General features: G+C 48.7%; 1 protein-coding gene across 9 annotated transcripts in view; it reads left to right on the top strand.

Moving 5' to 3' along the window:
* The window catches only part of SETD5 (SET domain containing 5), a 313,379-nt gene extending 300,894 nt beyond the window's left edge, over window positions 1-12,485 (top strand). For 8 of the 9 annotated variants that reach the window (XM_069206129.1, XM_069206133.1, XM_069206132.1 and 5 more), the window contains 2 exons: window positions 5,407-5,495; window positions 10,182-12,482. In XM_069206129.1, the coding sequence (XP_069062230.1) occupies window positions 5,407-5,495; window positions 10,182-10,766 (674 nt within the window). In that variant the 3' untranslated portion in view covers window positions 10,767-12,482. Of the gene's footprint in view, window positions 1-5,406; window positions 5,496-10,181 lie in introns of all 9 variants that reach the window. The other variant, XM_069206134.1, reaches the window with a different exon arrangement.
* The last annotated feature ends 448 nt before the right edge of the window (window positions 12,486-12,933 follow it).

Raw genomic sequence — 12,933 nt, forward strand, 5'->3', positions numbered from 1 at the left:
AGGCCCCAGCACCAGTGTTCTTTCCCTAACCTGTACTTTTGTATCCACAATTGGCAGACCCTGGCATCCAGATAAGTCCCTTGTAACTGGTACTTCTAGTACCAAGGGCCCTGATGCCAAGGAAGGTCTCTAAGGGCTGCAGCATGTCTTATGCCACCCTGGAGACCTCTCACTCAGCACAGACACACTGCTTGCCAGCTTGTGTGTGTTAGTGAGTACAAAACGAGTAAGTCGACATGGCACTCCCCTCAGGGTGCCATGCCAGCCTCTCACTGCCTATGCAGTATAGGTAAGACACCCCTCTAGCAGGCCTTACAGCCCTAAGGCAGGGTGCACTATACCATAGGTGAGGGTACCAGTGCATGAGCATGGTACCCCTACAGTGTCTAAACAAAACCTTAGACATTGTAAGTGCAGGGTAGCCATAAGAGTATATGGTCTGGGAGTTTGTCAAACACGAACTCCACAGCACCATAATGGCTACACTGAAAACTGGGAAGTTTGGTATCAAACTTCTCAGCACAATAAATGCACACTGATGCCAGTGTACATTTTATTGTAAAATACACCCCAGAGGGCACCTTAGAGGTGCCCCCTGAAACTTAACCGACTATCTGTGTAGGCTGACTAGTTTTAGCAGCCTGCCACAAACCGAGACATGTTGCTGGCCCCATGGGGAGAGTGCCTTTGTCACTCTGAGGCCAGTAACAAAGCCTGCACTGGGTGGAGATGCTAACACCTCCCCCAGGCAGGAATTGTCACACCTGGCGGTGAGCCTCAAAGGCTCACCTCCTTTGTGCCAACCCAGCAGGACACTCCAGCTAGTGGAGTTGCCCGCCCCCTCCGGCCAGGCCCCACTTTTGGCGGCAAGGCCGGAGAAAATAATGAGAAAAACAAGGAGGAGTCACTGGCCAGTCAGGACAGCCCCTAAGGTGTCCTGAGCTGAAGTGACTCTAACTTTTAGAAATCCTCCATCTTGCAGATGGAGGATTCCCCCAATAGGGTTAGGATTGTGACCCCCTCCCCTTGGGAGGAGGCACAAAGAGGGTGTACCCACCCTCAGGGCTAGTAGCCATTGGCTACTAACCCCCCAGACCTAAACACGCCCTTAAATTTAGTATTTAAGGGCTACCCTGAACCCTAGAAAATTAGATTCCTGCAACTACAAGAAGGACTGCCTAGCTGAAAACCCCTGCAGAGGAAGACCAGAAGACGACAACTGCCTTGGCTCCAGAAACTCACCGGCCTGTCTCCTGCCTTCCAAAGATCCTGCTCCAGCGACGCCTTCCAAAGGGACCAGCGACCTCGACATCCTCTGAGGACTGCCCCTGCTTCGAAAAGACAAGAAACTCCCGAGGACAGCGGACCTGCTCCAAGAAAAGCTGCAACTTTGTTTCCAGCAGCTTTAAAGAACCCTGCAAGCTCCCCGCAAGAAGCGTGAGACTTGCAACACTGCACCCGGCGACCCCGACTCGGCTGGTGGCGATCCAACACCTCAGGAGGGACCCCAGGACTACTCTAAGACTGTGAGTACAAAAACCTGTCCCCCCTGAGCCCCCACAGCGCCGCCTGCAGAGGGAATCCCGAGGCTTCCCCTGACCGCGACTCTTTGAATCCTAGGTCCCGACACCTGGGAGAGACCCTGCACCCGCAGCCCCCAGGACCTGAAGGACCGGACTTTCACTGGAGAAGTGACCCCCAGGAGTCCCTCTCCCTTGCCCAAGTGGAGGTTTCCCCGAGGAAGCCCCCCCTTGCCTGCCTGCAGCGCTGAAGAGATCCCGAGATCTCTCATAGACTAACATTGCGAACCCGACGCTTGTTTCTACACTGCACCCGGCCGCCCCCGCGCCGCTGAGGGTGAAATTTCTGTGTGGGCTTGTGTCCCCCCCGGTGCCCTACAAAAACCCCCCTGGTCTGCCCTCCGAAGACGCGGGTACTTACCTGCAAGCAGACCGGAACCGGGGCACCCCCTTCTCTCCATTCTAGCCTATGTGTTTTGGGCACCACTTTGAACTCTGCACCTGACCGGCCCCAAGCTGCTGGTGTGGTGACTTTGGGGTTGCTCTGAACCCCCAACGGTGGGCTACCTTGGACCAAGAACTAAGCCCTGTAAGTGTCTTACTTACCTGGTTAACCTAACAAATACTTACCTCCCCTAGGGACTGTGAAAATTGCACTAAGTGTCCACTTTTAAAACAGCTATTTGTGAATAACTTGAAAAGTATACATGCAATTTTGATGATTTGAAGTTCCTAAAGTACTTACCTGCAATACCTTTCGAATAAGATATTACATGTAGAATTTGAACCTGTGGTTCTTAAAATAAACTAAGAAAAGATATTTTTCTATATAAAAACCTATTGGCTGGATTTGTCTCTGAGTGTGTGTACCTCATTTATTGTCTATGTGTATGTACAACAAATGCTTAACACTACTCCTTGGATAAGCCTACTGCTCGACCACACTACCACAAAATAGAGCATTAGTATTATCTATTTTTACCACTATTTTACCTCTAAGGGGAACCCTTGGACTCTGTGCATGCTATTCCTTACTTTGAAATAGCACATACAGAGCCAACTTCCTACACTTCCCTAACATCTTTTTAGATTTTTCCAGACTGATTTGTGAGAAGGTTGATTCTGCTATGGAATGCTAAAAGGACAGCAATGCTACTCCAGAGTCCTTGGGTTCTCCAAATGGTCTGGTCCACCAACAGTACTGAATGTTCAGATAATACTTCTGCAATCTCACCTGCTGCTGCAGACCACCCTCGCAGCCTGTGCAGCAGCCACCTTAGCCCTTTTGTGGCTCAGGACAGCAGTCGTGGGAAAGGTCGTGCTCATCACTGACGTTGGCAGCCTCCCTCCATGCCCACTGCAGCCAGGCCACTTTCATCCCCTCCAGTGCTCATGCACAGCTAGGCGAGGGAAGAACGTTTTCCTTCCCGCTTTCATAAACTCACATGAGTAGTGGGTATTGGACCGTTCAGAGAGGTTACTGCCAACCTTTCACATCCTGTCACCCCTTGACTTCTTACCTGTTTTCGTTCACAATACAGTAGCTCTTGCAGTCATCCTTGAAGAGTAAGTTCAGTTGTTTTTGGATAAAGGAGCCATAGAGAAGGTCCCAGAGGTGGCGAAATGTGAGGGGTGTGACTCGTGCTATTTCTTGAGTCCCAAAAAAGATGGATTGCTCAGGCTGGTTTAGGTGTTTATATTCTGAATACCTTCCTCTGGGAGGACGCTTTGAAGGTGTTGAATTTGGCCCTGCTCCTTTACGGCCTCAGGTTGTGGAATTGGATGTGTCATTGGACTTACAGGACACATTTTCATGTGCCTGTCCTGCAGTCCCACAGACTCTAAGTTTGGTTTGTGTTTTCAGTTTGCTGTCCTACCCTTCAGCCCCTCTGGTGTTTACGAAGGTGATGGCCGCAGTAACCCCTGCTGTTGTCCTTGGGGTTTCCATCAGCGAGCCTAAGTCCCACCTGATGCTCTTGCAGAGGATTCCCTTTATAGAGGCCATCCTGGATAGTGGTCTTCATATCTTTTGTACCCCAGCAGCAAGAACAGGACATTCAGGGAATAATTTCTGTGTTTCTAGCTCAATTTGGTGGATCCTCTGAATGCACAGACAGGCGAGCATATTTCAGCTGGCCGACCACTAAACAAGTCTTCATTCAGAGGCTGCTGAAGACATTTTCTGCCTAATGGGGCATGCCTTGATTTGATCTTGTCACTACTGCTGAGAACGTGCAGTGTTAAAATTACTATGCATTGGAGTCTCAACTAGAATGCTGTTTGGTTGAATTATTCTGTCTGCAGTGGGGCGCAAGCCTTCTGTACGCCTTCTCACCCCCACCTCTCCTGCTATGGGTTCTAACGATCAGTAAAGACCAGGCTCTGAGTTGAACCTGAACATTCGCCTACAGATCCGTCTAGCTATTCAGAATACCTCATGTCTCTGCTACAGGCAGAGTCCTGCACTCAGATCGCCACAACGTACACCTCCAAGCATGGAGATTGTCGTCAGCTGAGCAGCTTCAGTTATCTGCTCAACCTAACAAATCCTTGTATTGTGGTCATTAGGCAGAGTTTGTGGTTCTCAAGCTGATCTTCTACAAGCTAAGTTACGTGCTGTGTTCTTGTTTGTAGGAACTCTGTCCTACCATGGTTTTGTCGTGGGTACCATCACTGAAGACTGTCTTCCTGTACCTGAGCGGTCTTCATTATTCAAATCGCTCTTTGTGACATGCTTTTTAAAAGGACATGCTTAGTTCTACCCCTTTCATTATGCTTCAGGGGGACCTTAACTTGGTCCTTGCGTTCGTGCTTCAGGGGGACCTTAACCTGGTCCTTGCGTTCGTGATGTGCATGCCTTTTAAGCGCTTGCACACAGCGGTTGTCTGCCCCTGCTAAGTGTCAAAGGTGTTTCTCGTGCTCTCACTTCTGCGTGTTCTCAGTGAGCTGCAGGTGCCGTCAGTGCAATCACCATCTTCCCTGATAATTTAGCGCCACAGACTTGTGCTGGGGCCAGTCCTTTTACCCTCGTTGACTTTTTCTGCGCACCGTGTTCCTCGAAGGAGGGGAGGCTTCATTGGCTGAACCCAGAGAGCTCACAGCTTTTACTTTAAGCGCTCAAAGAAGTACTGAGTCTGCAACCAGCTTGTCATAGACTGTGCTGGTGCCAAGTATCAAAGGACTGTACAGAAATGGACGCTGCATAAAAAGCATTTTGTGCCCTGGCCAAGGAGCAGCCAACGCAGGGCCTTAAAGTTAATTGCAAAAGAGCCAGAGCTGCTGCGATTCCATTGAAAAGGATTGTTCCAATACTGAGCAGTTACCAAGTTGCTGCATTGGAGTCTGTGCATATGTTCAAGTGCCCCTATCTCTACAGTAAAGTCGTCCGAGAAGTCCATTTGTCCACTCGGTCCTGCATGACTTCTTGGTGAATCATCAGAGGAACAAGTTACTTACCTACAGTACTGCTGTTTCTGTAGGAACTGCAGATTCCTCACAGCCCTCCCTCCCTCCCCGCTTGGTTACGTGAACTGTCATTCTAAATCAAAGTTGACTCCACTCTGTTGCCTGAGGACATAGAGGAGTTCAAGATAAACTGTGCAGGGGAGCTGCCACAAAGACCTGCACTGTCATTGGTTGGGGAGGGGGGAGGGGAAGAGGGGGTGTTGCTGCAGAGCCTGACTATGCCACCTGCTGTTGTCCAGGAGCCATCGGTAGGAAGAATTCTGCATCCAGCCTTGGTGCAAGGGGATGCTCGAGGTGAGAAATATGTAGTTAGTTGAATATGCACCAGAAGGTTTCCGTAGGTAAGTAACTTGTTCAGTTGTTACAAACAAGCCAGTTACATAATCTTTGGTCTAATCAGTGTGCTCTTCTTAAATTTCAGATGCTGGGGAGGGCGACATGTTAGATGTGCACGGTTCCGACATCACCAAAGGACCAGCGGTGTACAGCCCTTCCAGATACAATTACCAGGTATGAGGCAACCGAGACAGTGTTAAGTACGTAAGGAGGCAGATCCACTTGCATCTGAGGGAGAGTTCAGATTAAAGCCTGGAGTGAGCGGTAGCACAGACGTTTAGTCACAGCATATTGTGGACATAACATCGAAAGGTGGCTCTTTGCCTTGTTTCATGTAGCCAGTGGCAAAGCATGTTTAAAACCAAAGGCCTAAGCAGAAGAGGCTGTGGAAATATTGAGTCCCGGGTGCAGGCACATTCTTAGTGTTTGGTGTACCACAGTGGTGTTTCGCTGAGGTTGAACAGGGCCAGGCCTGCAGCCACCTCTGTGCCCACCTTCGGTGTCCATCCCCCACAATACAAGGCCTTAAGTCTTGCTCAGGTCTGGCCTGGTACCCACTTGTCATTGCATTCAATCACCAGTGCAACCCATCATGCCCTGCAGCCAACCTGAGGTTTTCTTTTTCTTTTTTTAATTCTTTGTATATCTTGAAACTCTTGGTCTATTAAGTATTTTGTTCTTTTTTTGGTAGTCAGATGGCAGGTCTGTCTGTCTTCATCCCATGGCAGGTGTCCAGTTGAGGCTTTGTAACTTTCTTTTGCCAAGGCTTTCTCTTTTCCCTCCCTCTATCTATTAAGGAATTCCCGCCAGGGCTTCTTTAGCCTTCCAGTGTGTAGTCAGAATTTCACTTTCGAATTCTCTTTCCCAGGCAAGGGCAGGGTATGTATTGTTCGTCACACATGCTGTGGTCTCAAAACACAGAAAAAAATCTATATAGCAATGTTTAGTTCTTGCATACAAAACACAAGCTTTCTTAGGAGAGGTATGCTCAGCACACACTGGCAGATGAAATAAATGCACAGTTTGGGAGCCGGATGTTTGCTTCGCTCTAAGCCCACTGCGTTCCAGGATACAGTAAGAGGATTGCGGCAGCCGCTTCAGTTCGGAGACGCTGGTACGATGGAGCAGAGGTAGCCATATGTCTTGCTGCTGTCTCAGAGTAGCTTTCCATTCAGTTTAAGAAATGAATTGCAAGATGAGATCTGAGACCTCCCTCCTCCCCCAGGGCAAGTGTCCAGCCTGTCCGATGTCTGACCTATGAAAAGCCTGCTTTGCCGGGGTGCGCTTGATTGCTGCCTCTGGAAGGCAGTTGGTGCAGATCATATCGCATTTGAGGCTCACCTGTGTCCTGGATGTTGAGCATGTGTGAGTGTGACGTGCAGACAAAGACAGAGTGCAAGGTGTTGTAAACATTGCATCCAAACTTCATCCCTAGGTTCATCAGATTTTTGTGTTAACCAGATAACTTGATGATTATTTCTTAAAGTAGAAACCCTGTAAAGAAATGGCTCCCTGTTGCAGTTACCCCCCACTTTTTGCCTGATACTGATGCTGACTTGACTGAGAAGTGTGCTGGGACCCTGCTAACCAGGCCCCAGCACCAGTGTTCTTTCACCTAAAATGTGCCATTGTTTCCACAATTGGCACAACCCTGGCACCTAGGTAAGTCCCTTGTAACTGGTACCCCTGGTACCAAGGGCCCTGATGCCAGGGAAGGTCTCTAAGGGCTGCAGCATGTCTTATGCCACCCTAGGGACCCCTCACTCAGCACAGACACACTGCTTGCCAGCTTGTGTGTGCTGGTGGGAAGAAAATGACTAAGTCGACATGGCACTCCCCTCAGGGTGCCATGCCAACCTCACACTGCCTGTGGCATAGCTAAGTCACCCCTCTAGTAGGCCTTACAGCCCTAAGGCAGGGTGCACTATCCCACAGGTGAGGGCATATGTGCATGAGCACTATGCCCCTACAGTGTCTAAGCAAAACCTTAGACATTGTAAGTGCAGGGTAGCCATAAGAGTATATGGGCTGGGAGTCTGTCAAAAACGAACTCCACAGCTCCATAATGGCTACACTGAATACTGGGAAGTTTAGTATCAAACTTCTCAGAATAATAAACCCACACTGATGCCAGTGTTGGATTTATTAAAAAATGCACACAGAGGGCATCTTAGAGATACCCCCTGTATTTTACCCAATTGATCTGTGTAGGCTGACTGGTTCCAGCAGCCTGCCACACTAGAGACATGTTGCTGGCCCCATGGGGAGAGTGCCTTTGTCACTCTGAGGCCAGTAACAAAGCCTGCACTGGGTGGAGATGCTAACACCTCCCCCAGGCAGGAGCTTTCACACCTGGCGGTGAGCCTCAAAGGCTCACCCCTTTGTGCCAGCACCGCAGGACACTCCAGCTAGTGGAGTTGCCCGCCCCCTCTGGCCCCGGCCCCCACTTTTGGCGGCAAGGCCGGAGAAAATAATGAGAAAAACAAGGAGTCGTCACTGGCCAGTCAGGACAGCCCCTAAGGTGTCCTGAGCTGAAGTGACTCCAACTTTTAGAAATCCTCCATCTTGCAGATGGAGGATTCCCCCAATAGGATTAGGGATGTGACCCCCTCCCCTTGGGAGGAGGCACAAAGAGGGTGTACCCACCCTCAGGGCTAGTAGCCATTGGCTACTAACCCCCCAGACCTAAACACGCCCTTAAATTTAGTATTTAAGGGCTCCCCTGAACCTAAGAATTGAGATTCCTGCAACTACAAGAAGAAGGACTGCTGAGCTGAAAGACCCCTGCAGAGGAAGACCAGAAGACACCAACTGCCTTGGCCCCAGACTTACCGGCCTGTCTCCTGCCTTCCAAAGAACCCTGCTCCAGCGACGCTTTCCAAGGGACCATCGACCTCTGAATCCTCCGAGGACTGCCGTGCTTCGAAAAAGACAAGAAACTCCAGAGGACAGCGGCACTGCTCCAAAAGAACTGCAACTTTGTTACAAGGAGCAGATTTAAAGACCCCTGCAACTCCCCGCAAGAAGCGTGAGACTTGCGACACTGCACCCGGCGACCCCGACTCGACTGGTGGAGAACAACCAACTCGGGGAGGACCCTCCGGCGACTCTACGACTGTGAGTAACCAAAGTTGTCCCCCCTGAGCCCCCACAGCGACGCCTGCAGAGGGAATCCCCAGGCTCCCCCTGACCGCGACTGTCTGAACTCCATTTCCCGACGGCTGGAAAAGACCCTGCGCCCGCAGCCCCCAGCCCCTAAAGAAACGGAACTTCTGTGCAGGAGTGACCCCCAGGAGACCCTCTCCCTTGCCCAGGTGGTGGCTACCCCGAGGAGCCCCCCCCTTGTCTGCCTGCGACGCTGAAGAGATCCCTTGATCTCTCATTGACTTCCATTGAAAACCCGACGCGTGTTTGCACACTGCACCCGGCCGCCCCCGCGCTGCTGAGGGTGTACTTTCTGTGCTGACTTGTGTCCCCCCCGGTGCCCTTCAAAACCCCCCTGGTCTGCCCTCCGAAGACGCGGGTACTTACCTGCTGGCAGACTGGAACCGGGGCACCCCCTTCTCTCCATTGAAGCCTATGTGTTTTGGGCACGTCTTTGACCTTTGCACCTGACCGGCCCTGAGCTGCTGGTGTGATAACTTTGGGGTTGCTCTGAACCCCCAACGGTGGGCTACCTTGGACCAAAAACTGAAAACTGTAAGTGACTTACTTACCTGTGAAAACTAACAATAACTTACCTCCCCCAGGAACTGTGAAAATTGCACTAAGTGTCCACTTTTAAAACAGCTTATTGTGTTTTATGTGAAAAGTATACATGCTAAAGTAATGATTCAAAGTTCCTAGAGTACTTACCTGCAATACCTTTCAAATGAGCTATTACATGTAAAATTTGAACCTGTGGTTCTTAAAATAAACTAAGAAAAGATATTTTTCTATAACAAAACCTATTGGCTGGATTTGTCTCTGAGTGTGTGTACCTCATTTATTGTCTGTGTATGTACAACAAATGCTTAACACTACTCCTTTGATAAGCCTACTGCTCGACCACACTACCACAAAATAGAGCATTAGTATTATCTCTTTTTACCACTATTTTACCTCTAAGGGGAACCCTTGGACTCTGTGCATGCTATTCCTTACTTTGAAATAGCACATACAGAGCCAACTTCCTACAAACCCCAATAGGGAAAACTTGGTTCACCTTGAATGTTAAAGTTCTTGGGTATTACACCTGGTCTGCTGCCTGAAGTCTCTAGTTTTATCTACGTAGCTTACAGTTCTTCCCACAAGGGATAGTTCTTAATAAGAACAGGGCATACCCAGATGGATGGTCTGCTGGTATCTTGTATCAGACTGTGTGGTCATGCACTAGAGGCATTGCTGATACTATACATCTCAGGAGATCTGCAGGGCAGCTGCTTGGAAGACATGCTGCACGTCTGTACAGCATCCTGCCTGGATACAGACCACAAAGATGAACACTGAATGGGAGAGGCCTTGCTGAAGATGGTCCTCCATCCAGATTTCATTTTGCCTCTTTCCCAGGCAGCCATTGTTTTCTACTCAGCCTAAAACTCTTGAAAAGAGATAGTGCTTGAGAAGAAATGTTGCTTACCTTAGAATGCATTGCTCCAGGTTCGCCATTTTTCATAGATCCACATAGTTTATTTGTAGCCGAGTGAGACCAACACTTAGCATGGTACACCTCATCTTTTCATTGGCCGAGAACAAAAGAACCCTATAAAAGGGGTTTGAGTGTAGTTTTAGGTGTTGTGCAGTTTTTAAACCTATGTATTGCACATGAATATAATACAATGAAAGGAAGTATTTGACACTTTTTTTTTTAATTCATTTTAGCTTCTGCAGTGTGACAGTCCGCAGCCGGAATCCCTGAATGTCCTTCAGCAGAATGCTTCTCCGTACAGAGGACTCACAGCTCCATCCCCCAGTTACAGCTACCGAACCTCTGTGCAAAGGGCGGGACATGGACCTTCGGAATCTTCTGTCCCTCCTCCTTGTGATTCCAGCCCCGCCCACTCCAGCTGTACAGACTCCTGCTCCTCCTCCTCCTCCGCTCCATGTGCAGTGAACTCTGGGTATTACAACAACCAGCAGCCTCCTGGCAGCAACAGCACGAGCACTATCCCAAGAAGAACCTCGCTTCATAGCCGATCTGGCAGTGCCGCAAGCCCCGAGCATCATACAAGTGCGGACGCTTCCCTCTTGGATTCTGCCTCACCCCCCAGCACCTCATCCGCTTCACAGGTGTGCAGGTCCAGCCAGCCAGACACACGGACTACTGGGCAGCCCTCGCTCTACTCCTCCAGGGTATCGACGGTTAGCAATTCACAGCACTATACGCAGCGTGGGGCAGGAGTTCACCAGTACAGATTGCAGCACCTTCAAAGTTCAGGTGTAAAAACTCAGACTGGACTGTCCTAGGAATGAAGTGAGGCAACAGCCAGTCAACACCAAGCCTCAGCCTACACCTGCTGCCTCCAGACATTCCCCTGCTCTAGCGTTTCACACAGGGCACTTTACGCTGGACTGGGGAGCCAAGGCCCGAGCTGGCAGGTTGCAGGCACTGTTGTCCTCTGACGTTGGTGGACATTGTAAAAAGCAGAGACTTGAAAAGAATCCAGGGCTCACAGTGAAATGGACAACTTAGAAATCTGAATCATGGGAAAGATTGTAAGTCAAAGGAGAATTGTTTGCTTTTGTGGACATTCTCTCACCACCAGAACCTCCTGTAGTCACTTGTGCAGTAAGGAAAGTTTTATATCAAAACAAGTAAAAATCAATAAAAACGTAACGGGGAGGGGGGATGTGACAGGGAGGGCGTAAGAGCACCTATATTTGTAGCATCGGGTTATAACCGTGTTTTTCGGGGTGAGGGTTGGTTAATCCGTAGAAGATCATTCCATTTGTGGACAGACGGGCTTGTTTACTCGAACGGCCTGAACTACCCCCATCCGCTGACTGCCTAGGAGTATCGCATAGTCACGAGCAGCGCGTGCGTTTGTGTGGGCACTCTACATTCACTGTTTTCTTGGTCAGGTGATATCTGGTGTAAAAGGTAATATGAATGAATATTCCTTGTTGTTCCTGTAAGCGAGTGCTGTGGCTGGTGGTAAGAACTATACCTGCACATATGCAGGACGGTCGGGTCGCAAGTCTATGCAATGCAACGACGTCTGACTGCTGTGGTTGGGATGGTCAGATGCAGAATACGCAAAGAAGTTGACTGCATGCACATGACGTGGAACCTAGTGGGTGGCAGTGGGGTGTGGATTCCTAATTAGTGAGTCCGACCTTGGGGGCAAAGCATGCTGCCAAGGTCTGGATGTGGAGGGCAGCGCTAGTGTCGTTTCGGCTGCTCTTCATATCATATCGATACCTCCAAGTATCGGCCCTGGGACGGGCTCAGGCCAAGGTCAGTCTGGTAAATTCCATATGGCTGCCAGCTTATTTCTATCACTTGTTTACTGTAATACCTGGCATTAGTTCTTTTTATTTATCTACTTTTATATTCAGTTATAACCATTGTAGGTTAGCTAATATACAAACGTTATAATCCATGGTGCTGCAGTGACTTTCCATTATCTTGTCAAACAGACAATGGAGTCCCTCCCTCCCTCCTCTCTGTACCTATAGCTTTCTCTCTTCACAACTTTAATGCACAGTCGTCATTTTTTTCGTGACTGTTACAGAAGTTATCTTTATTTCAAAATTTAAATCAGGTGTTTGTTTGACCTAAGGGAGATATTTTTAAAATACTGAAACAGAAATCACATTTTTCTAAAACTGTACGACTGTGAGAGTGTTAGGAATGGAATCATGTCCCCTTGTTTTGGGTTTCCCTCTATACTGTATAAAATGTGTGTAAAGGCCAGGCACCTTGAGCTTAGGAGCTGCACCTTCCCCTTTCTCTTGAGCATACACTGAGGGACTACTTACCTACTGCAGCTCGGACCTAGAATTATCCCACTTCACAAGTTTGGAGCAAATGGGAAAAGGCGCCGGAGGCCCACGCAGTGGCTTTCCGAAAGGGGAGGCTGCTGCTTATCAACTCAAGTGTGGTTTTTACACAGTGCTGTAACATTTGATCTTTCAGAAGAGATGTAATAATTTTGATAATAAAATACTTACCTTGATAAATTGTATTCTTTTGTTCATATATTTTGGAAATACACAGTTGGAAAAGTTTGAAATATATAGTTGGAAAACATCATTCACAGTGGTGTGTATTGTGTCACAATAAATAGCCTGAAATGTTGGTGTAGTCAGTTGTAGATTGAAACCAGGTGAAGTTTTCCCAGTCATGGAATCTCACTAATTTGAAGATTTGAAATGCTGTCTTGCCTAGTTGGTAGACCCTGGAGCCTAGTCCTTAAAATATAAAGGATAAACTAACATATATCCATCTTGGGAGTCTTCACTGAATGTATGACTAGTGTCTCCCCCCCACCCTACTGTTGGGAACCCACAGGACTTTGTACAAGCAATAGCTTTCCTTTCTTCTAACATCCAATTAAACATTGCAATTGATAAACGTCTGAGTCAGGGTTTGGACATTTGCTAGGATTCTTTTTCTAAAATAAGAGGCAAA

Source organism: Pleurodeles waltl, chromosome 9, assembly GCF_031143425.1.
Source record: "Pleurodeles waltl isolate 20211129_DDA chromosome 9, aPleWal1.hap1.20221129, whole genome shotgun sequence".
In the NCBI taxonomy this organism is placed as follows: domain Eukaryota; kingdom Metazoa; phylum Chordata; class Amphibia; order Caudata; family Salamandridae; genus Pleurodeles; species Pleurodeles waltl.